At 29.6% G+C, this 24,845-nt stretch overlaps 1 protein-coding gene across 1 annotated transcript in view; it reads right to left on the bottom strand.

Moving 5' to 3' along the window:
- LOC136978060 (serine/threonine-protein phosphatase 6 regulatory ankyrin repeat subunit B-like) overlaps nt 1-24,845 on the bottom strand; it is a 62,703-nt gene that overhangs the window by 8,239 nt on the left and 29,619 nt on the right. The window contains 5 exon segments of the mRNA XM_067273704.1: nt 10,447-10,545; nt 18,518-18,715; nt 18,799-18,906; nt 18,980-19,102; nt 19,206-19,304. Of these exon segments, the coding sequence (XP_067129805.1) occupies nt 10,447-10,545; nt 18,518-18,715; nt 18,799-18,906; nt 18,980-19,102; nt 19,206-19,304 (627 nt within the window).

The raw sequence follows: 24,845 nt of genomic DNA on the forward strand, positions 1-24,845 counted from the left end.
TTCCATGATAAATTTGTACTAGCTGTGAAGGAAGAACTTAGATGAATAAATTTTCATTAAAAGCCATCATCCTAATTAATAAATGTTCTCAATCATCTCTCCACCTTGTCTCTAAAGTCAGGTGATATATGAGCTTCCTTTATTTCACCCAATGTGACAGTCGGATTCAACCTGTAGATCAGGGAATTTTGGAACTGATTAAGTGCCACTATCAACATGTGATTCCTACCTCCCTGTTCAATGAATGTGAAAATAATTCCATCAAGACTATTTTGAAGGCATGGAGAATGATCAATATGCATGATAATGTTTTTCAAACAATAGAAGCATGATATATTGTGGAGAGCACTACCATACTGAAGTGTTAGAATAAAGGTGTAATCTTTGATTGACAATGAGTTTGAGTCATCAATGAATGATAGTGATGAGCCAATTAATTCCAGATGACATAGTCATTGACATGTTCCACAAGCTTCCAGGAGAAGTTGATGAAGAGAACTTTACTAAATAGTTGAATGATGAAAATTATGGAGTAGATTATGCTTTAACAGATGAAGAAATCATCAAAAGTGTGCAGGAAGGAAAAGATGCAAGTGATGAGGAAGAAGATACCTCGGAAGAAGAGAGAATGAAGATTTCTCAAACTTCTGGTGCTGCCAATATCTTCCTCTAGTACATAATCAAATAACCAGACTGTACAGTATTGGCATAATGCTAGTAAAGCAATTATATAACAAAGAGTGACATTGATGAGCATCTTCATTAAAGCAGACAAAGATCCATATGTTTTTAAAGTCACTATACCGAGTAGAAAATTCAAGATTTCATCTGTGCTGTATTATATTTATATATTTATTTTACTATGTACTGTACTGATATGAAAAGATAATTTTATTGGTGTAAATGAAATAGTACAGTAAGCATTGATCAAGTTTTTTATCATTGTAATATGTTTGCCTCTAATTCATGTTTTTTAAATGTACAAAGTAAATTTGTAAATTTCTAGAAAGCTTAGAAATGAACAGAAAAGTATATCTCACATTCATAGATCTAGATAAGGAATTTGATACAGTGAATTGGGATCTGCTGTTTAAAACTATGAGGAAGGTAAACTTAGATTGGAGGGATAAAAGGATAATTTACCAGTTATACAAGAGTCAGCATACATATCAATGGGGTGAAGAAAGGAGCAAAGATAAAGAAGGGTGTAAGATAGGGTTGCCCACTTTCTCCTTACCTGTTTAATATGTACAGTACATACATTGAAGAGATTATACAAAAACTGAAGAGTAAGACAAAAGGTATAATGATAAATGGGAAAAAGATACACTGCATCAGATTTGCTGATGATATAGCAACAATGAGTAATTCAGAAAGAGAAGTGAATCATATGCTTAGTTTACTATACAAGAACGTACATTAATGGTGTTTAAAGATAAACATTAAGAAAACAAAAGTGATGGTAGTAGAAAAGAACACTGGGAAGACAAAAGCTAACATCAGGACTGACAAAAAAGGAAGTGAAACAAATAAGAAATTACCTATTTAGGGAGTGAAATCACAAAAAATAACAGATGTGTAAAGGAGATAAAAAAAAAAAAAATAGAAATCATGAAACAAGCTTTCCAAAGCAAAAGAAATCTGCTAACATCAAAACATTTAAGTATTGAAGCAAAGAAAACATTTACTAAGACATTTCTCTGGAACATTTTACTGTATGGAAGTGAGTGTTGGACACTAGGTAAACAGGAGACAACCTGTCTGAAGGTAGCAAAAATGTGGATATGGAGGAGATTAAACAAAACAAAGTGGACTGAATGGAAAACAAATGAAACAATTCTGAAGGAAGTGGCAGAACAAAGGAAATTAATACAGGAAATAGGGAAAAGGAAAATTAAATTTATAGATCATATTATTATGCACAATAATTTCCTAAAACTATCCTTGGAGGGTAAATTCTCAGAAAGAAAGGAAGAGGAAAACCAAGGAAAAAGTATCTGAAAGAGGTCAATACTTCTATGGGATTTCAAAATTATTATGAATTAAAAAGGACTGCAGTGGACAGAGAGCATTGTTTACAGCAACAAGGCAAAGCAAAAGCTTTGCCTTGTTGCTGCTTAATTTCTTCTAATAAAGAATTAAATTTATAATTGTTGTATCACTCATAATTTCATAATAACAAACACAGTACAGCTCCAAAACGTGACAAGAAACGTTACAAGCGTGACAAGGTCACAAAATTCATTGCCTTTAGATCTATAAACCCTCAACAATTCAGCACTTTCACTAATCTGGCACCTCTCTGTGCAAAGAATGGCTAGATCAGCAAGGATTTAGTGTACTTCTAAAATTAGCAATAAAAGAATGTGTAAATGTGTATTAAATATTAGATTTTAATATCAAATTAACTAGTTTGCTCATTTCAGCATTAAGTTAAACAATTAAAATAATTTAAATCAACTGAAATATTATATTCTGAACATTTGCAAACTTTCTTTTGAGTCTTCTGTAATGCATTTATTAATTAAATCAAATTCAATGCATGATCTGATCAACAAATTTTTTTGGAATTGCTTCATGAAATTAGGAAGAACTTGCCTCATAAGATGTGATCTACAAAATTTTTCATTAATCAATAATATATACGAAGATAATCCCAAAAGTAAAGTTTCCTAATTTTTTTAAATACAAAGAAACGTTTGTACAAAAATAAAGTTCATATCATTTTAAAGCTTGAACATTTATCTATTTTTCTACATAATCATCATTTCGGTCAATGTATTTTTGTATCAATACCAACTCGTACCACCTTATATAAGCAGCCTTGTTTAAAAGAATCTAACTAACGTTTTCGATCGTGTTTAACGACCTTCTTGGTATTGATAAGTCACGCAGTCAAAGATGAGCATTTTTGTATGCGCTGTGGCAATTTTTCTATGCCCATGTCATACAAGCTCACTGCTATGTCATGTTAAACTGATTGAAATTCATTGCCAATTGACGGAAGTGTGTGGCAAGTCGTGAATAGACGTCAAAAACATTTTCATGTGGTATAGAGAGTTTGCAGCCGATCGTACTGAAATTCACGACGAAGAAAGAAGCGGGAGACCGTCAATTTCCGACGAGACGGTTGCAAAGGTTGAGCAAACCATGCGTGAAGATTGGCGAATCACTCTAGATGATCTCTGCATTTTGGTTATTGGGCTTTTCCTAAGCACAATTCATAGGATTTTAATGGAAAAGTTGCAATATTGGAAGGTGTGCACAAGATGGGACCTGCGAAGTGGCTGCAAGCAGGTATGACATGGGCATACAAAAACTGCTACAGCGCCTACAAAAATGCATCGATCAAAATAGTGATTATGTAGAAAAATAGATAAATGTTCAAGCTTTAAAATGATATGAACTTTATTTTTATATAAACGTTTCTGTGTATTTAAAAAAATAGGAGACCTTACTTTTGGGATTACCCTCATGTATTAAAGAAAAAGTTTGTTAATATTTTGATTAAATTTTATTAGATTTATTTAATAATTTTGTTTTGACAAATTAAAAATTTTATACGTTTATCAATTGCTTTATATTTTTTCAATGATAAACATTTTCTTTTGGGCAGACAATGGTAAAAATTCTAATGCTTAGATAGGGTGACCGATGTCTCTGATTTCTAAGGACCATCTTCATTTTTGCCAGTTTTTAATATTTGATTGTAGAATTAATCTTTGAATAGAACAATTTTATTAACACATCAATATAATATCACCAATTTGTAGATCAATAAATAAAATATTTTAAAAAATAATCAGAGTTCAGTTTTAGATCCCATTTTCACTAATTCTGAAATGTGTCCCCTGTTGGATTGTAAATTATTTGGTTCACCTAGCTTAAAGTTTTTAACTGTAAATTTAAACAAATAATATTATTTAGTTTTATTATTAAGTTTCATTATTAAGAATTAGTTTTTAATTCTTAACACAAAATCAATCAAGTAATTGGTTTTGAAATTAGGGAAGTGTTACTTATATAATAAAGTAAAGGTGAGCTAAAGGTCTTTGTATAAAATACAGACCATCTGACAACAAATTTGTGATACCTGTTCCTGGATAATGCTAGATGTGCTATGAATGCAAAGAATGTATTTGTTTACACATTTAGTTAAATAGGTAGTATTTAACTAAATGTATTCACACTTTGTAATTTGAAGGGATCAGTGCCAAAATGTGACTTGTGCAATTTAAAATTGTTTCAAGAAAAATCAATATTTTTATATAAATTTATTCTTCTCTAACCATTAACTAATTTTTGGTTAGGCTAGTTGACTTGGAATAAAATAAAAGAATTAGACAATTCAATATGGTATCTGTGTTATAAATTTTGCCAATAAAATACTTTGTTTTTATTCAGATATATCTCATTTTGGAAATTTCCAATATGCACTATTTGATGGTTTTTCTTACTAACTTGATGATAATAGGAGAGAAACTAAGCAAAAAACTACCAGTAAAATAATTACTATTTTACAATTTTTCATTGTGCTTATGTTTGATACATTTTTACTATCTGCCACTTCTTTTCACTATTAATTTTTGACTATAGAGAAGTGAACACATAAGCACGACTATGTATGCAAGAAATACAAAGATTGTGTGAATCAGCAGTAAGACAGTAGTAAATAATGGAGTCTCCTAGGAAACACAAAGTTTCAATGATGATAACTTGCTGTCATTTTTCTGTGAATAAAGCATGATAGATATAATAGTAACATCATAAAAAGTAGCAGTATTATTGGTAGTATTGTATGAAGACAGTCATGATATCAATAATATCTTTCTGAATAAAAATAGGCTTTTCTTGTTTTTATTGTTCTGTAAGTTTATTTACAATAAACTGCAGTAGTATTAGTCTTATATATTAATTTCCTTTTCCCTCCTCTTTTTCGATGTCTTTTGGTGCATCTCTATAGAAGTCTGGTTCTGCATGATACCCAGGAAAAATCAGAAGTTTCCTAATGTCACTGGCTTTCAGTTTTGTGATAGGATTGTTCTGTGGCATGTGGCATGTGTGGCATGTGATAGGATTGTTCTGTGGCTGTGATCTGTAGTCTGGATCTTTATCTGTTTGTTGAATATTGAATGCATGCACAACTTTCACATATATGTTGCCTTACAGTCAATGTCTTAGTCTATGATCTTATTCACCCACATCTTAGAGATTTTGAAGCAGTGCCGATCGTAATTTCAAAAGACACAATCCCAAATACAGTAGACCCCCTATAACGCGGGTTCATATAACACGGATTCATATAACACGGCGAAAAAATTGCGATTTTGTTCGTATAACACGCTAAAAGAGACTCATATAACATGGTAAAATGTCATTGCCGACTCGTGTCAAGACAGGATTGGTCGAATCTGGACCAATAGTGGACGAGCAGCCGAACTACTTGCCGCCGTCCAGCACCAGGTGTATATATAGAGAGTTTAGGAGGGAAAGTATTGATAAATTTTTATACAGTTCTTGTGAAAAAAACATTTACAGTATTATTCAACGGCTATAAAAATTATTGGGTTGTTCAGAAAGTAATTTCGTTTTTTTATTACTAGAAGAATTAGATGTATTTTTACCAGCCAAGTTTATTTTAAACCACATTTTCATTATATAATTTGACAGCCGACATTTTAAGGTTTATTTCTAAAAAATTTTGTTTGATTCTGTACAATTGTTTTTTTGGTGACCTATCAAATTTGGAAAATCGAAAGCATCATTTTCAGCATATTTTGCTTTTTATAACTAAAAATCAAAATGCTGTTCAAACAAGAAAAAAATTGTGGTACATGTTTGGAGAAGATGTGTTGAGAGAAAGACAGTGCCAAAACTGGTTTATAAAATTGCGTTTTGGCAATTTTAATATCGAAGATACACCACATTCTGGATGGCCATTTGAAGCCAATGAAAACAAAATAAAGGTACCGATTGAAGCAATCTGCCGTATGACAACACGTGAAATCACCAAGAGATTAAATCTGTTAAATTGAACCGTTTATTATTATCTAAAACGAATTGGTTTCGTTTCAAAGCTCGATATATGGGTCTCACATGTTATTAAAGAGATGCTCTCTATGATTGAATTTTAAAGAAATTTGTTTTTGAGCTTTTACCAGACAATTTAACAATTGATTCGAAAGTGTACTGCCATCAAGTAAACAAATTGAGTAATATCATCAAACAGAAAAGGCCAGAATTGATCAACAAACAAAGTGTAGTGTTTTACCATGATACATGATAATACCAAATTTCACACAAGGTTGGTAACTCGTCAGAAACTGTTATAGCTTAGATGGGATGTGTTATCACACCAACCATATTTGCCGGATTGGGCACACTCAGATTATTACTTGTTCCGGTCTATACAAATTTTTTTTTAACTGTAAGACATTTACTTGAAATGACAATGTCAAAAATCACTTGGATCAGTTTTTTGTAAACAACGATCAAAATTTTTATGAATGTGAAATCATGCTACTACCAGAAACAATGACAACAGGTATTAGACCAAAATGGTCAATATATAATTCAATAAAATATTTATTTATTATAAGAATATTGCGTTTATTTTTCTATGGAAAAAACGAAATTACTTTCCGAACAACCCAATATATTTCTATTAATGATGTCTCCAAAGTTCAGCGAATTCTTCACAGAAAGAATAACTTATCAGGAAACACGTGCCCGCTGTTCCACAATGAAAACAATCTTAGGCAATGGCGTCTTCGAACGGTGCATACTCGGTAAGTAATCCTACAGTTTTTTGTTAATAGCATAGTTTATATGGATTATTCCCAAAAAATTATACGTGCTTTGGAAATGTTCGAGTCAAATTAGTCTAGAATCGATTAATTTTATGGAAGAAAACCTTTCAAACAGCCATAGCCCCTAAACTGCACATGTGCCGGGCTGTGATTGGCTCATGTATTTAAGTGACTCGTACAACACAGATTCATATAACATGGAATATATCTACCATGTTATAAGGTGGTCTACTGTACTGTAATCCCAAATGTAGAAATCCTGAAAATCACAATCTGAAAATATTAAAATCTTCAAAATATAATCCTAGGAAAAAAAAATAATAATAATAAATCTTTAAAAGATATTTATTTACACATTTTTAAATGAAATTTATTTGAGAAGCATATAAACACATAACAGAACACTTCACAGCCCCTTTTATGCAGTAAAATATTTAATAACAGTAATAGTCGATATGTATGAACTGTTCGTACACATATATTGACTATTATTACATTAATACGTAGTAGTTAAAATCAAATATATAGAATTACAAATTATAAAAATCAATGCTGAAAATTTTAAATAATGTGGAAGAAAATAAAAACATCAACATGTGAAAAAGCATATTACATGGAAGATTATAAACAATTGCATGGAAGTAATCCATAAGAGCTGGCCAACTTTCACAATCATTATCTAAAGATATATTTTGAAATCTTGCTTTGCAACAAATATCTGCTTTTTTTTTCTTTTAGGGCATGGCTCTTTTCAGAAAATATGCTCATATTCATTTTCTACATGGCATTGCACTTTTTAAAATTCTTCAATGATTCAATATACATGAACTGAGCATTCCTTACTAAACTTTCTCAACTTCTGTGCCATGCTTCTAGGTTATTTTGAGTAGGCAGAAATCCATTCTACATACACTCATATACAGACCACAAATTTCTCATTGGGAATTAGGGTTTTAGGCATTTCGGGATTTTGATTTTCGAAATTTTAGCCTTTCAAGGTTTTGATCTTTTGGGATTTCGACACTTGGGATTACAGCATTCGGGATTGTGTCTTTCAGGATTATGACCCAAACCCATTTTGAAGTCCTGTTTGTTTTTCAGTGCTTTATTGGTTGCTTTCTTGAAATCTTTCATTGCAAAAAATTTGTCATTTGAGGTGGAGCTGCTTGGAAGCATAACTGGGAAAGATAACACAAGCTTATGAACCATGTTTCAAAAGAACTGTGATGTACTCTTCAGGACTGATGATAGTCTTGATATTGCAAAGGTCCTTTTCAACCAGGGGTGGTGACATTTGATGATAGGGAAGCTGTGCTGCCCTGGATAGAATCATTGGAAGTGTTATATGATATTTTAGTGTGTAGCATCCACGAGCTAAACTGTGTGAGGTTGGTGCTCTGTAAAGTGCATGTGCAAATGCATATAATCTGGCTGCTTTACATGATTCAAATATTTTTGCCGGGAAAGCTATCCCATATTCAATAATACAGTGCTTCCAATGGGAATATGCATATACAAATTTATATTCGAATATACAATAGCAATGTTTTTTTTCACATGTAATATAGAAATTTGTTATAAGATACATAATGCGGTTATAATAAAATATTAATTTTAAGTAATTCAAAGTACATTAAAATATAAAAATGTACACAGTATTGTATTTATATTTTAGAAAATGCAAGGGAAGCAGTGAATAAAAGAATAACCACTGTTGAATAGTAGTGGATCAGCACTATTCTGAAATGCTTAGCTATCATCTTCAATGAGAAGATAAGAAGATAAAATGAATGGAACAACAAATTACTATAAACTTAATCTTCATAAGATGTACAGTGTTTTTGTTTTTGTCACTGGAGTACTTGCAATTAAATGCAATATTATTTTACATTTGCTGTACTATGTTGTAAAAATTATGCTTTTCCCTGCACTGAAACAATCATTGCAACTGTTTTTACACAGATGTATCATTCGATTTAGCTGAAACATAGAATATATTTGAAAGAGAGACTACACCTGCTCAGCATCATATTTTCTGCTTACAGAAAATTCTAGACTTTTAGGATTTGATTGATACAAAAGAAAACTGGGAAAGCACTCAATGTATTTGTTGAACTTATTAAGTGGTTTGTTTTATTTTTGTTTCATTACTCAAATTAAGATTTCAGTTGTTGATTAACTAGAACATGCCTAGTAGACACTAATAATTTCATAAACTTAAGCATGTGTCATTGTTACAAAGGTACAGAACATTCCGTATCCAATCTTGAAAACTGCATAATCAGATAAATCCAGTATCGCTTATGTCCATTGATATGTCACCTATTGGTAAGATGAAAGGTAGAGAAACCACATTTTTCTGTGAATGTCATAACTGTCAATATTATTTGCCAAAGTAAGTCAAATTTTGGAAGCATTTTTGGGTCTTCATACATGCACTAAGTGTCACCTACCTCATATCCATTTTGACAAAAAAATTTTTTGTCACGTTTTGACAATGACCCCTTTATTTACAAGTGACTACATAATAAAGGGAGTCCTTCATCTTTGTTTGGAGATTTTTGATTCATCCTGTACATTACCAATGGAAAAATTATTTAGGATAACATTTTAAATTTTAATTTAAAATTAAAACATTTTATTAAGTTTTAAGTCTGATTAGCACTTTATAAAACAACTTCAAAGATTTTAGTCAATTCAAGAACAGAACCTAATCATAATACAGGAAATCTTCATTATTTCGAAATTTAAGGGATGAAATAATTGCAATTCAAATTATCTGAGATTTACATATTTCTGTACAGTATGCCAAATGCCTTGTAACTGATGGAATTTATTAAGCAAACAGAATATGGTTACATATACAGAATGCTGTTTTTGTTAATTAATAATTATCACCTGCAGTTTATTCATATATTAATTATTAATATATAAATAAACTGTGTTTAGATCTGGTGAGAACCTCACAGGTTGTCAGATAGCTTTCATAAAAAGTAAAACAGAATTCCTTAAAATGTAGCTCAAATTATTTTTAAAGTGGTCCAGAAAGCAGTAAGTCAACCAAATCTAGTAATCTAGAGCCCTACAAATATATCAATCTGATATTTGTAGCCTAATCTTGAAATCCCAAAATCCAGTCATATTTTATGAGATATGAGAAAAAAGGGTATCTCATGGGTAAGGTGAAACCCAAAAATGTGTTACTGTAAAAGCAAAGCCATGTTGACCACATTAGAGTTGTTCTTGGTCTATTGTTCTCTTACAGTATGGAGGTACATTGATCTAAACGAACTAGTTAACACACACATATCACTGTTCGGACAGAATTTTCACTTTGAATTTCGAAGTAGCCATATTTTGAACTAACTAAATTCCTTATCATGTAAATCTCTATAACCCTGGCTGGGACAAATAGTATAGTTATGAACTAATGAGATTTCAAACTATCTGAGTTAAAATTAATGAGAATTTCCAGTAATTATTCAATATATTAAATATAAAATATAACAAAAATTAATTAAATATTTATAAAAAACACTGAATATTGTTGATATATGCAATGTTTATTTACATACACCCAGTGTGAGTAGTTGAACAAATATTTACATTATAAAACTATTTAACTTATTTATCTTACTTTTGTTTGACATGTTGGTTGTGCTCCGCTTTCTATTAAAAGATAAACTACATCCATAAATCCTTCGCGAGATGCGAAATGGACAGGGCAGTTTCCATTCTGGAAAAGAAATATAGAATTTTGTTCATGCAATACTTTGTAATTTGTTCAGTATACTGTTAAAATTAAAATATACATTTATTTTAAAATATATTCAATAGTTATTTCATTAAATTTTCTACTATATGTAGGATAACTCTTAATTATCTTAACTCTATATATAAAGTAAATGTCTATATATTATTAAGTATTATTTAGAAAGTTTTAAATATAACCATTTTATTAATTACTGGTAATTTTTGAAGATGGGCTCTTACAGATATGTTTAAGGATGTCTAAGCTCTTGAGAAGAGCCTGCTCGGGGAGAGTGTATCATGTATAAATCATACAGGTATTAGACATTTATGTCATCTAAAGATTAGCAAACTTCATATCAAAATATAACCATTCTTCATAGTAACACAAATAAAACTTATTGTAACATTATCACAATGATGAGCTGCAATTTTTAATCATATTGTTACTTTATTTAATTTAAAATATATGATCTGGATCTCAAATGATTAGTATCTTGCCCCTGTACATCATACTTTTCCTGACAATAATAGTGTCTTGCCAATCATCTATATAAATGTTCTAGAGAAAACTTTTGAATTAAAATCATGGGACTTCTGCTCTATACCAGAAGTTCATATATAGTTACTCAGGGCCTCTTGCCTTTAAGTTTTCCATGTCTGGTTTTGAGTTTCATTCATATTTATATAGCTATAGGCATAGACCATCTTACAATACCATATTTATATAGTATAGCACAAAGTTGACTATATAGTATACATCTTCAACAGGTTTAACATTGTTATAAAAATCACTCAAAGATTGTTTAAATTAAGAATTCAAAAACTGAATTGTTTTCTTTCAACTTCTTGTTAATTTACAAATCCAAATAATCTCTTGGTTATAGAAATCTTAAATATATCCCAAATTAGATTGAAAATGAGTAATTAGGACTTCTTTAACCAGGGAATTGGTTCAGAATTTTAAATTAGGAAGTCAGATTTAATACAGAGGATAGCCATAAAAGATCTTTATTATTATATAAATTCATAGCACAAAAATGAAACTGTCTATTGAAATGCAATTTATAGAAAAGAAATAACTCAAAAAGATTTGGAACAGATGTTTATAATGGTGCTCAATATATGGTACAAATAACTAGCAGAATTAAACAAGGTGACAAATACAAGAAAAAATGCAATGTGTATTGTGGTTAGTTGAAACAAAATTACTATAACTGTGCAAAGAAAGTGCCATAGGAAGTATGGAAAGATGTCACCAAGTGTTCTTTCAATTAATGTTTGAATGGAGAAATTTAATGACACTAGGAGAATTAGAAGGGTTGAGAAGTGTCAGCACTTGAAATAATCAAATGTTCTTACTATACCCATTACATTATAAAACTATTTAACTTATTTATCTTACTTTTGTTTGGCATGTTGGTTGTGCTCCGCTTTCTATTAAAAGATAAACTACATCCATAAACATTAACTTAAACATTAATACGTTAAAAGCTATACAATTATTAATTTTTCACAACTTTTTAATAACTCACAAATTTAATAATTATAAGCTATACAAAAGCTTATAAGTATTAAATTTATCATGAGATGGCACCTAACACCTACCTCTAATGCCAAATTGTCTATTAAATTATTAGTATTTTCTAGCCCGATAATATTCAGCTTTGTATAGCACTTGAAAGATTATGGTCTCCCATTGACAACAGATGAATCTGTGGAACAGGTTCAGGTTTGAGAAGCATTCTATGTAGGAATCCAAGGAATTCAGAAGTTTATCAAACTGATAAAATGCATTGAGTTATTCTTTCTTTTATCACAAACCACATTTTAATAGACCACTTTGTTTTGTGTTATAAATTTATAATAATAATAAAGGTCTTTCTTGGACATTCTATATTTGAAAGAATTTTTGAAACGTTGAAAATTCATCATTTAGTACAATATTGTCATTCAAATATGATGTTAAAAAAGACTTAAAATTTATAGTTTATATTTTTTTAAATTATAAGCAATATCATTTTCATTTGTCTTCATAAATAAACACTTTTATAATTTTAGCTTTTAAAAATAATTTAATTTTAAAATAACTTGCTAAACATTTCTTGGTTACTTCACAACCTTCAATTATATTTTACGTTATGTCAGTTTAATATATTTATGCTCACATGAATAGATTATCTTACAGCAGTCACAAAGTGCTTACACATGATATGATGTGCTTAGTTAATAATTTGTTTTATGTTTTGGTAGGGCTTCTGTATGGTGAACACCAATAGGTATACAATAGAAGAAAGACTGATTATTTGTATTCAGCTTTTACAATTGCTTAAATTTAAGAAATCATAAAAGAAAAAAAATTCTCAACTTTATCTGACAATGATTAAAAAGCTAAAACCTATCAGGGACTGTTTTAATACGGAAGAGGATATTCAGAACAACACAGGGAAATTAAAATTTGTGTAGAGAATGAAGGAGAATATATGGATAACTTCTAATATGTGTAAGGATGGCACCAATCCATAGTAATCATTATAAAGTAAATAAATGATTCATAATTATCGTTATGTTTTTAGCTTTCTTATCACAATATTTTTTTTTTTATAAATTAAAAAAAACAGTTCTAAACTAAAGTAATAGTTTTTACTTTTAAAATAGTTACCTGTTAATGTAGTTAATTTAATATGTTTTTTCGTTGTCAAAAATTTTTTCATGTTTTTTAGCATAGCAACCATTTTCAATAATGTAAGTATTATACAATACATATGCAGTGGTTTTTTAACCTAGGTTGTCATAGTAACAAATTTCTCTAGCATAAGGTAAATGTAGTAGAATTGGTATAATATTACTTATCACTTATAAATATTTATGATACATTTTATATGCATTAAATCTTATATTTCAAATCTAAAAATATTTTAATTAAACTTTGATGAAGCTTTTCATATACATAACAACAATTTATAGGAATAAATTTCCTTTAAAAAAGGAAAATCACTTTTACAGAGAAAAACTTTTAGAGGAAAAGCTTATTTTAATTTAAAATTTAAACCTTAAAATATTAAAATCTAATTATAAACTATATAAATTTGAATTTCATAATTTAAATAATTAAAAAAAAAAAACAAGTCAATAAGAAAAGTTTTATTCCTTTATAAATAAAAATTTTATCAAAACAGTTTCTCCTTTTAGACAAATTTCATTAAAAGAATGAAAAAAAAAGAAAAGAATTTTATAAATGTAAAAACCATATTAGTTTTGGTAGTTAAGTGATTATGTACTGCTAAAAAACATACAAGAAGCATTATGGTGATCTTGATCATTCTTTGACCCTTCTCTAAAGACTTCTTAACCATCATTAAGATGGTTAAGAAGCCTTTAGAGAAGGGTCGAATAGTTATAGGTGTGTATGAAAAGTATAAAAATTTAATTAGTGAATCTTAAATTACAGTAATTTAACTAATAAAAATACATTAAGGTGATCTTGAGCTTTCTTCAGGGACTTCTTAACCACCTGTAGCTATTTTAAACATAATTAAGAAGGCCTCTAAATAAAAGTCAATTTCCCTTTAGGTTTTTTTTAAAGTGTTCTTAGTATTGTGGTAATTATATGGTTGTGTAATGCAACTTTTATAATTATAAGGTTTTCTTTTTGTAAATTTTTTAAAAGATAAAGTTTATTATAATGGAATCTTCTTATGTACTTTTAAAAGAAAAAAGCTTAATAGTTTAATATATAATTGTAAAGATATTATTATTCAAGAAAAAATTAGATTTAAAAACTATTATTACAGATTATGCTTTAGTAATATAGTAATTTATTTAATTATTTTAATTATTTGAAAACGCCATACATAAAATTAATTTTTAGGAGGAGGGATTACATTAATTACTTTAGTTAATAAATTATATTTACACTAAATGGACTCGACTGAGTCGTTGATGGAGAATAGTCCATGAATTCTATCTGCTAGATCTTTACAAATAACATTATCAGTACAAAGAACATTATTAGAAAGTGTTGATAAATGCAAATATTCAAGATCCTCACTATTAAACATGTAGTGATTTAAGGTCGCATTTCCTTTCTTACAATATGGACACATATCTGGTGAACGTCAATACACAAGTGTTTCCATGTTAAACAAAACTTATTTAGGAGAATCTGCATGATTGTTTTTTTTAATAATAAACGGTAACTGCTTATAATAAATGTAAAAACACTGATTGTTGTCTAATATTTCTGGTACCATGGATGGTACTTAGCCTTAAGGACCCTGTCACTTTCTGTCAAGAAAAGATTGTCAAACTCTTATAAAATTGTATTTGTATAATATTTCAAAACACCTGGGGAAGAATCTATTAAAGAGAGTGAAATACCTATTCTATTAAATAGATCCTCCAGTTTAGTATACCAACAATATTTCAGTGATCTGGTCGATGAAAATTTCTTCAAGGTAAAATAAGCCTCACATTCTAAAGATGATGGGTCAGAGATTATGTTTCTCAGATAATTTAAGGTTAATTTAACAAAACGTTTCCGGGGAAAGTCAAGGCCCAATTCAGATTAATTGCATACGATGGGATCGACCTCTCAAGGCCAAAAAGATGACAAAAGAACATCAGTTCTATAGAGTCGATGTCTTCAAAACAAAAAGGCCCCCAAAAGGGCAGACCGTAAGACTAACTCAAAGTAAATAGAGAAGCAGCAAGTTTCTTACACAAAACCATGTGACTGTTCTTAACCCGTCTCAAAATATCTATTACAACATTTATTTTAGAAAATACTTTGCTTTTCACATAAGAAATGTAATTTTGGAATGAGCCAGTAGCTGAGAAATGAATCCCCAAATATATAACTTCATTAACAATACTGATTCCTCTTCCATTTAAGAAAAATTTATCAGCTTACTTCAACCTTCCACCATGTCTAAAAATTATTATTTTTGACTTGAATAAATTAATATGCAAACCCAAAGAAGAAGAAGAATTATATAACCTGTCCAATTTCCTTTGTAGATAGATCGGGGTATAATATAGTAATTTATATTGCTGCATAAAATGTAAAACAGTTAAAAATTAATAATATTCTTGCAACAAAAATTAAAAATTTATTATTCAAAAGAATCAATGAAAACATCCATTGTTTGATAAATAAATATTTAAAATATTTAATACAATTAAATGAGAAATTTTTAAAGAAATTTTATTATTATTTTATTATAAATAATAATATATAGTCAATAGTATTACATATTATCATATTAAAGCATATATTTTAAGACTTTTGCAGATCTTATTTAATTATTTTTTTAAAGAATCTGTCAGATTTATTCTAATTAAAATTCAAGTATAGTTAAATTTTATTTAGTAAAAAGTTTGTTTTAAATTAAAATAATTGCACTGATATCAATAATATCATTGATAATAATTAGAATACTTAATAAAGAATCATCCCACACTGGAGTAAGATGCAATTAATCTCTCATAAACCTTTAACCGGCGTGAAGTACAAATAACTGTCTGAGCAAACGTTTTCAAATCCCTCCTGGGTTTTCGAATTTTGCAATTTGAAATATCATTCCAAATGGCCGGTCTGCGTTCCGATTAATCATTACAAACGATTCGTAGCTTGAAGAAGGACCCAGGAGGGATCCAAAAACATTTACTCAGACAGTTATTTGTACTTCACACCGGTTAAAGGTTTATGAGAGATTAATTGCAATTAGAATACTTATTTGAGGATGTTAATATATGATTTTTTTTTTTTTAAATTTCTTCATTGGTTTATCCATTAAAGATGTACCAATGTTTCCTACAATTATTAATCATTCAATTTCATTTTACTGCTGTTCTTTAAATATTTCATTTCAATAAAATGCATTTTTAACTATATTTACTATACTTTTCTATTATATTTTTTTACTTTAAACTTACAATTTCTTCTTAATTCTTTTTTGTTAAAAAATAAAAATATGATTATGATTTAATGTCAAATTAGTCAGATTGAAATTGGGGATAATGTGGCCTTGAAAACAAGGAATGTTTCTTATTTTCAAGGCCAAGTTTTGGTCAACATATGACAAAATTGCATAGGAAAATGGACAAATATCGTTCATTAGTTTCTTTTATATTTGCAGAATAAACTAGAGGTTGAATTTTCTGTTGTTTGTTAATAATGGAATTTGGGGCCCCTTTGGTGATTAGGAAAGGGTGTCTTGTACCCCAATATACAGGCACCCCTGATATATATACACATTCATACACAGATTATTTGTTTACCAAATTAAACAAGAAATGTTCAAAATGCATTTTATAATTTCATTAAAAAGAACTTTTTAATGTTCTCTCTTACTAGAAATTAATAAATCTGGTAAAAAAAAAAAAAAAAAAAAAAAAAAAAAAAGAATTTGTGCTATAATGTACAGCAGTGTTTCCCAACCTGTAAGCTGTGACACACTTGTAAGAATGCCTCAGATGTGTTGCAGAATTATTAAATATTTTTTAGAATTTTGAATAAGCTCTTTTTTAAAATTTTATTTATCTTTCATCTTTTTACTGCCAGCCGATGGAAGAAGATATTCACTAAAATGCTAACTGTCTCTAAATTTGTGGCATCACCATACCCCTTCATAAAAGTTACATTCATCCATGCATATGTTGGCATACCAATTCTTTGGAGCTTCTATGAATGCAATGTTCATAGAAAGCAGCTAACCAGCTTAAAGACCAATACTGGCTCTACATGCATTGATTCAAATAGTATATTTGTAAAATTGTGAGGTTCTGTCTTGGTAAATTTAACTGCCATATTATCAAAAATTGTTTAAATCAATAGTAATTTATTTTAAATTTTAAACAGATAATAAAATGAACAAGTTTTTAAGTAGAAAAGAATTTTGGTCAATTTTATTTTAAAAATTATGGTGTGTCACAGGAATTTAATTAAATTCAAAGTGTGTTGCTAATCCAAAAAGGCTGGGAAACACTGATACAGTATGTAAATATAATCAAGTAGTTTTTTCATATTATCTAACTATAGGAGGATTCATTTTAAAAAATTAGAGATTAAATGGAATACTGCAATTATAAGCAATTAAAATGTATACATAATAAAATAAGTTTTTAAAATATATTAAATCTACCCTTTCTTAGTATGGAGTCATTTCTAAGCATGATTAGTGAAGTTCTATAATATCCATAAGCAATAATTGCTTAAAATTAAATTTTTTTGAAGTTGATTTTATACAGGTTATCTTGATTGATGCATTTGATCAGCAGTATTGTAATTATAATGAATTTTACTTGATCGTATTTATGCTCTTGTCATCTCTTAAGTTTGCATTTATGATTTTAAAGGTAAACGTTGATTGTTTTTAATGTAAGCAACAGGCTTACTGCCTGTGAAATCCTTAATTCTTTGCAGTATGCCAACCTACTTTCTAATTTCAGATTACTAAAGAAAATAACTTGGTAAAAGAACAACAAAATCCAATTTGAATCAGAATATTTCCATATCACATTTGATGATGATGTAAAGTGTGCATTCTTTTTGTACACAGAAATACTGTGGATTTTGATACAAAACAATAATAAGTTTCATAATGGAGTTCAAATATATGCAGCATAAACTATAGAAACATTAATGATAACAGAAAATAAATGTAGATAAAAACTATTTCTTATTTTAAAATACTGATAGTAACTTCTTTATTGACATGCAATTAAATTACAACAAATTTTTAAAAACTTCACATAAAATTGTAAATTTCTACTTGAAAGAGTTGGGTTTGATTATTAAACAAAATTAATTCTTCCTTTTTATAGTTCCTTTTACTCTAACCAGTATTATTCAGAAGGTGTGAGAAAAAATATAATTTGATCCTTATTTTTTTAAAATGTAATATATTAAGTTCAACATTAAAAGCATTATATAATTTTTAAAAAAACATTCTTACATTATCACTAGCATTGATATCTGCTCCTTGACCTAAAAGGAGCCCTACTAAATTTTTATGCCCATGTGCGGCTGCCAGATGGAGAGCGGTTCTACCTTCTTTATCTTTCGCTTGAATTTGTTCCGTGGCACGGCTGATAATTATTCCTACGACAGCCATGTGCCCTCCACGTGCTGCTAGATGAATGGGGTACAAACCCTATTGGAAAAACATATAGTTTTATATTATAGATTTTCAATTATGATCAACGAACTATTTTTTATATAATGTTTTTTACTTACCTCTATTTGTGTTTTAGCATCAATTTGTACTCCGGCACTATTGAGGAGTAATCTAACTACATCTTCGTGTCCGTGTTCAGCTGCGATATGAAGAGGAGTAAATCCGTACTAAACACAAAATCATTTCTGTAACGTTACTCTTTCAAATTTTTATTTTAAATCATATTTAAAATATTCTTACATCTTCTGTTTTATTTTCTGATCTTTGTTCTGTAAGAAGTGTGGCTGGAACTTGGGTTAACATCTCACGAACAAAATCAGACCTCCCTTTACCGGCGGCTATATGTAATGCCGTAATACCTAACTATAAATTAAATTGTAAGCCATATATCTTAAAATATACATCCTAAACTATAAGTATAAAACAATAATTGTTTATTGTTTAAAATATAAATTTTCGGCTATACCTTTTTGCTCACTATCCTCCACGAAACAGCATTATTTAGAGCTTGTAAGACAGTAACGTGACCATGAATAGCTGCAAGATGAATTGGAGTGTAGCCATCCTATAAAATTTAATTAAAATAATTTTTACTCAATTAAATGCTTTAAATCATAAATGTAACAAAGAGTAAATTATGAGTAATATATTTTGATTGTAACAGAAAAAAATACTCTATTTATATGATTGGGGGAATACTAAATACAGTAATTAGCAATAATGTTAAAATGCAGACTTATTTAATAATTTTTTTGAATTAACCATAACAGCATATTATATATTATTTATAGAACCTTCTAACTCCTATATTAAGGTGTTAAAAGGAGTTATAAATAGGATGATTATGACCCATGATCATCAGCATGATTATGAATAGTTGCAAGATAAATTGGAGTGTAGCAATCCTATAAATTAAATTATTTATATACATGATAATATTTGTGATTATTAATGTTATACTTTATAACTCCTTAATATAATTCATTTAAAAATTTTAAATATTAAAATATGTTAAAACTACAAAACTAAAAAAACTTTAAAATGTATGTGATATAATGTTATCAGTTTATAGTTCTAATAAACCAAAAGTCATGATAAAAATTTATAACTTTAGATATCAGCAATTACAAACATGTAATAATTTAAAATATATGCATATATATTTCATTGTGAAAAATAATTTCTAATTTCATATAAAACAAAAATTAATTAAATTTAAAAATTCATAAATTCAATTTATTGCAATAAACTAATCATGAAAAAACTGCATAATTTTTTTAAAATCAATAACCAAATAAAATATATTCAAAATGGTAAAAATTAGAATATTTTTATTTTGTATATATTTTTAGCTTTTCTTTAAAAAATTAATACAGTTTATTTTAATGTCTACACTTTGTAAGTCCACACTTGTGTACAATCTAGCACAACTTAAATACTGTTACTGCACTAGTTTATTATCTAAAATGCATAGTACTTGCCTACCGTATAGGTTAATGTTACCCTAGGTATACAAAATGGCGGCTCGTCTCTGACTCCAGCATACAGAAGCGAGGAAATAGTGGGGAGGCACGTTTTCTAAACCTTGCTAATAATTATGTATTTTGCAATTATTGCAATTTTTGAAACGATAAAGAACTGAAAATTTTTTTTTTTTTTTGGTAAACGTATGACACGAGCATAGATCTTGAGATGAATGGACAAATCTTCCTTACAGACTGAGGCATGTGCTATGAGAAATATTGCTTTTACTCGTAATTACATTTTTGTTATATTGCATGCCTTTATAAGATATTTATTATCATAATAATCGAGGTTTATAAATCTGTTCAAACTACTTCAGCGTAAACAGAGAGCAAACGACTTCACCTCACATTCGGGAAACTAATTTGAAAAAAATAAATGTTCTTCATCTATTTATTACAAAAATAGATATAAGTCGTAAAAATCACTTGATTCATTAGTAAAACAGTGAACAAAAATAATATACCAGCCATACATTAATTACGTACACAGTTTTTAAGTCATTTTCGATCCCCTTCTTCTCTGTTGTGTACAGTACAGTAGTGTACTGTTGGCAAACTCCCTTTAATTACGTTTACAATACTTCATGCATTCAAGAAATGGCTTAAAATTCTGAAATATTTTCTAACTAGTTATTTATTCACACGAAAAGTAAGTAGGCTCGTAAGGTCAAATTTATATGCTCCTAATACCATTTAAAAAAGTTCACATAGGCAATGCCTGGACCCACTCTCTTCCCCATCGTGTACAGTTACGTACTTTTTGCGACCATCTTTCTCCCTCAACTGTTCAGTACTGTACTATACATGTAATTAATGGGCGTCTCCTATGCCAAAATATAAAAGTAAACTGTTATTAAATGATTATTAATCTATTATTATACATAAATGTCTGTACTAGCAGGTAAGCCTGGCGTTGCCCAGGCAAAAAATAAGATCAGACATTAAGATTATTAGGTTACTTCGTACGTCTAACCTTTCTATTATATCGTATTATAGTATTTGATTTATATAACTACAAAGGTTGTTTTACGTAAGGGTTTATCATACCAAGTGACCAATCTAACAGATTTTAAAAATTCTTTAAATTGTGTACAGTAGAGGAATAATGAATTTTTAAAATGTGTTAGATTGGTAAACCCTTACGTAAGATAACGTTTGTAATTATATAAATCAAATAATATGATATAACAAATATTAAAACGAAAACTATATAAAAAGTTTGGTTATTTCAGCCTACCATCATCACGTTTATCGCGATACTCGGGTGGTACAAAATGGCACAATTTTATTGGTCAAGTAGACAGTTGTTAGCTCTAACGAACTGTTCCATTCACAACGAATATCAATTAGTAATCTGCTAACCAATCAAATTTGGCGAAAAACGGACCAAATATTTAAACTCGGCACCATCGAAAACCACTTAAAACATATTTTGTGCTCTCCGGTAACTCTGCATTATGTAATTTTCCTATTCGAATGCCACCGTACCTCTGGGAATGGAAAGGGATTGTTGCGGAAGGGGGTTAAAGTAATTCGACTAAAAGTAGTCGTTGACCATCCGCTGTCCTTCCGGAAGAGCGGATGGTCAACGACTACTAATTATTATTAGTCTACTATTAATATTTGAAAAGTGCTCCGTGTTGGATGGGTTGTGATGCCTCGCATGTGATCGAAGTTGCTCATAAAAGACTTTTTTAAATCGAAAATCTTGTAAAAATACGAGAATAATTGCTTTTGTGTGATCTCAAAGAAAACTGGTGTAACTAGGTTGAAAAAGTAAAGCTCAGCAAAAACATCTAACCTGTAAGTAAACAAAACTTTTGAACGTTGTGGGATAAGAATAGCAGAAGCAGATTTGAGAGTAAGACTCAACATGTGAATAAAGTGCACATTACACAGACTACAAATACAGGAGGTTTCGGATGAAGCAATGTCGCCATGATAATAAATAGGAAAAATAAATATCGGCACAGAAAAAGACTTCGAGATCAACTTTGTGCCTTAAAATCGTTGCAGGTACTGTACATTAATTTGGCTGAACGTTAGAACATCTTTAAGCAGTATCAGTGAAGAAGTTTTGGGCAATGGGTTTATGAGTTAAAAAGAGGAAATAAAATCAGGGGAGGGAGTGGTGTGTCTAAGTTTTGTGGTAGTTAAGTATGTCCTCGTAAATATCGCGTTTATAGAAAAATTATTAGAATTAGTTTGGTTTATTCGGTCAAGGCAACGTGAGCCATCTGTCAAGGAGGATGCATCCCGGGAAGACTTATGTAAAGCTGGCCCCGATTTAAGTGTTACTAACGCGAAGAAACCCAGAAAACTCCACGTGGCCAGTCTGTTGGCCATGCGCAAACCCACGTTGTTCGTTAATTCATCGAAACATACCGTTGTTCGATGATTTTATCCACTCGGTTACTGGAGGATACTTATTGGGCTGCAATTTGAAAAATTGTAGACCTATAAGTTCCCACTGTCATCCATCCATCTCTGTCCTTCTTTAATCTCGAGAATGGAGTTAGATAGATGAAAGTGGAGACCAGATATGGAAAGGGTAAGAGAAAGATGATACGAACTTCCGATTTGTACCACAAGTCACGTTATTTCAATTCAAAAGTTTTCCCCCCGAACGGAGTTGGATACATAATGGGCACGACTGTGTTGCTAATGGGGAAAAGTATGATGTATAGGGGCAAAACACTACTAATACACTTGAGAAACATTGTGACGAAAACTTGCAGCCCAGCATTGTGACGAAATCACAATAAATAATTGCTCGTTAGAATTAAGAAAGTTCCGTTCAGAAACGAAAACACCAGAGTCGTTAGATGTAGAAAATTAAACGCTTATAGATTTTTCAAAGGGAAAAACTTTCTATTCCACGCAGACAAGTGTTATATGCTACCTGTCGCAGTAATGATATAGCGCGTCTATTTTGAGCTATATTATTGTCGCAGTAATTAAGTGAATACAATATATATTTTTTAAAAAATTATATCTTTTTTGTAAGAATTATGTTTAGTTTATTATTTTCTTAAATTTTTGCCAATAGATAGCGCTACGTATAAAGCCAACAAATCGAATGTAGGCAGAATTTAATTGATAAATAAAAACCCAATCAATATTTTGGGGTGGAATGTACGACCGGCATTATGTAAGTTAGAAGTATGTGAACGTAACTGCCGAGTTTCGTAGCAATTGGTCGAACGACCTTGTTATGCACAGCAAGCAAACAAACAAACATTCTCATTTATATATAGAGATTAGCTTCAAATTAAGCATATCGTATCAAATAAGCAGCTTTTTTACACTGTGACATTCTTTTAACTTATATTCTCGCTATTTAAATTAATTACAAAATAAGCTGAAGTCATTCTAAATTTTTCCATTAGAAAAGTTTCCCAATAGAAACAGTATCACTTATTACATATTTTTTTGTTAAAATATTAATAATTTCCTATCGAAACGCGATTAATTCAATTTTACAAAGTCTTAGTTTTGCAGCTTCTCTGTGCAGAACATAATGTCAGCGGAGAAGCGAATATAATGGGTAAGTAACGTACTGCAGTGGTTCTCAATCTTTTTGAAGTCGGGAAACACTAAACTTTCGCATTGTTTTCCGCGGAACACTTACAATACATCAACTTTAAAGCAGAGGTGACAAACCTTTTTGAAATCAAGCGCACTCGGTCTAGTAGATGACGACATTGGTGTTTTCTAATTACATTCCCATACAAAAATTATTTTACATCGTTCTTTTGCAATAATTTTTAATTGTATATTTGTTTTTTCGCGGACCACGGATTGAGAACTACTGACGTATTGTATCCCGCAGTATCTATAAAATATAGTGAAAGTTTGTCGCATTTATCCTTTAATATTTTTATTTTTTAATTTAATATGAAAATTAAAACTGTTGGAATATTTTTGCATCGTTAAACTAGTTTTTTATGTAAATTAACATAAAGAATTTAAACTAAATATGCACATATATTTCTCTTTTGTATTGTTTGCACTGTGCCTCATTATATACATATTTACATCAATGATAAATTAAATTAAGTAATTTATTAACGAAATAAAATCTGCTGAAAATATTTTACGATTTTAGAAATTTATGAATTTTGTAAGCTTAATTGATGTTAAACAATATAGAAGATGCTTAATAATTTATAACTACGTGTGTTGATACCGTCAGAAAGTCTCTATTTTAATGGACAAAGTGCGATGACTCTTGTGTTAGTAGCTTATATCCTCACTAGATGGCAATGTTGTTCGTTTACATAGATCGCGTCAAGTCTTGGAGAAGTGATGAAATGAATTTTTTAGACTATACATAATACACAGAATCCTTTTGGTACATTTCACTCCTTGCGGAGCAACATCCAATGCAGCTAGTTACCATTATGATGGAACTTAAAGAGAGTGTTCGTCGCAAGAGGATGGATGTATCAGACAGTGTTTCTGGTGGATAGCAGGCTATCACATTATCAATTTTTGGGGATGGGTTAATCCCCATAAAAATTTGAACCTCGCATATCCAACATGGATTTGGCCAAGTTTATTTGCTGTGAACTTGATCA

Source organism: Centruroides vittatus, unplaced genomic scaffold (genome assembly GCF_030686945.1).
Source record: "Centruroides vittatus isolate TY-2023 unplaced genomic scaffold, ASM3068694v2 contig_487, whole genome shotgun sequence".
NCBI classification, from domain to species: Eukaryota; Metazoa; Arthropoda; class Arachnida; order Scorpiones; family Buthidae; genus Centruroides; species Centruroides vittatus.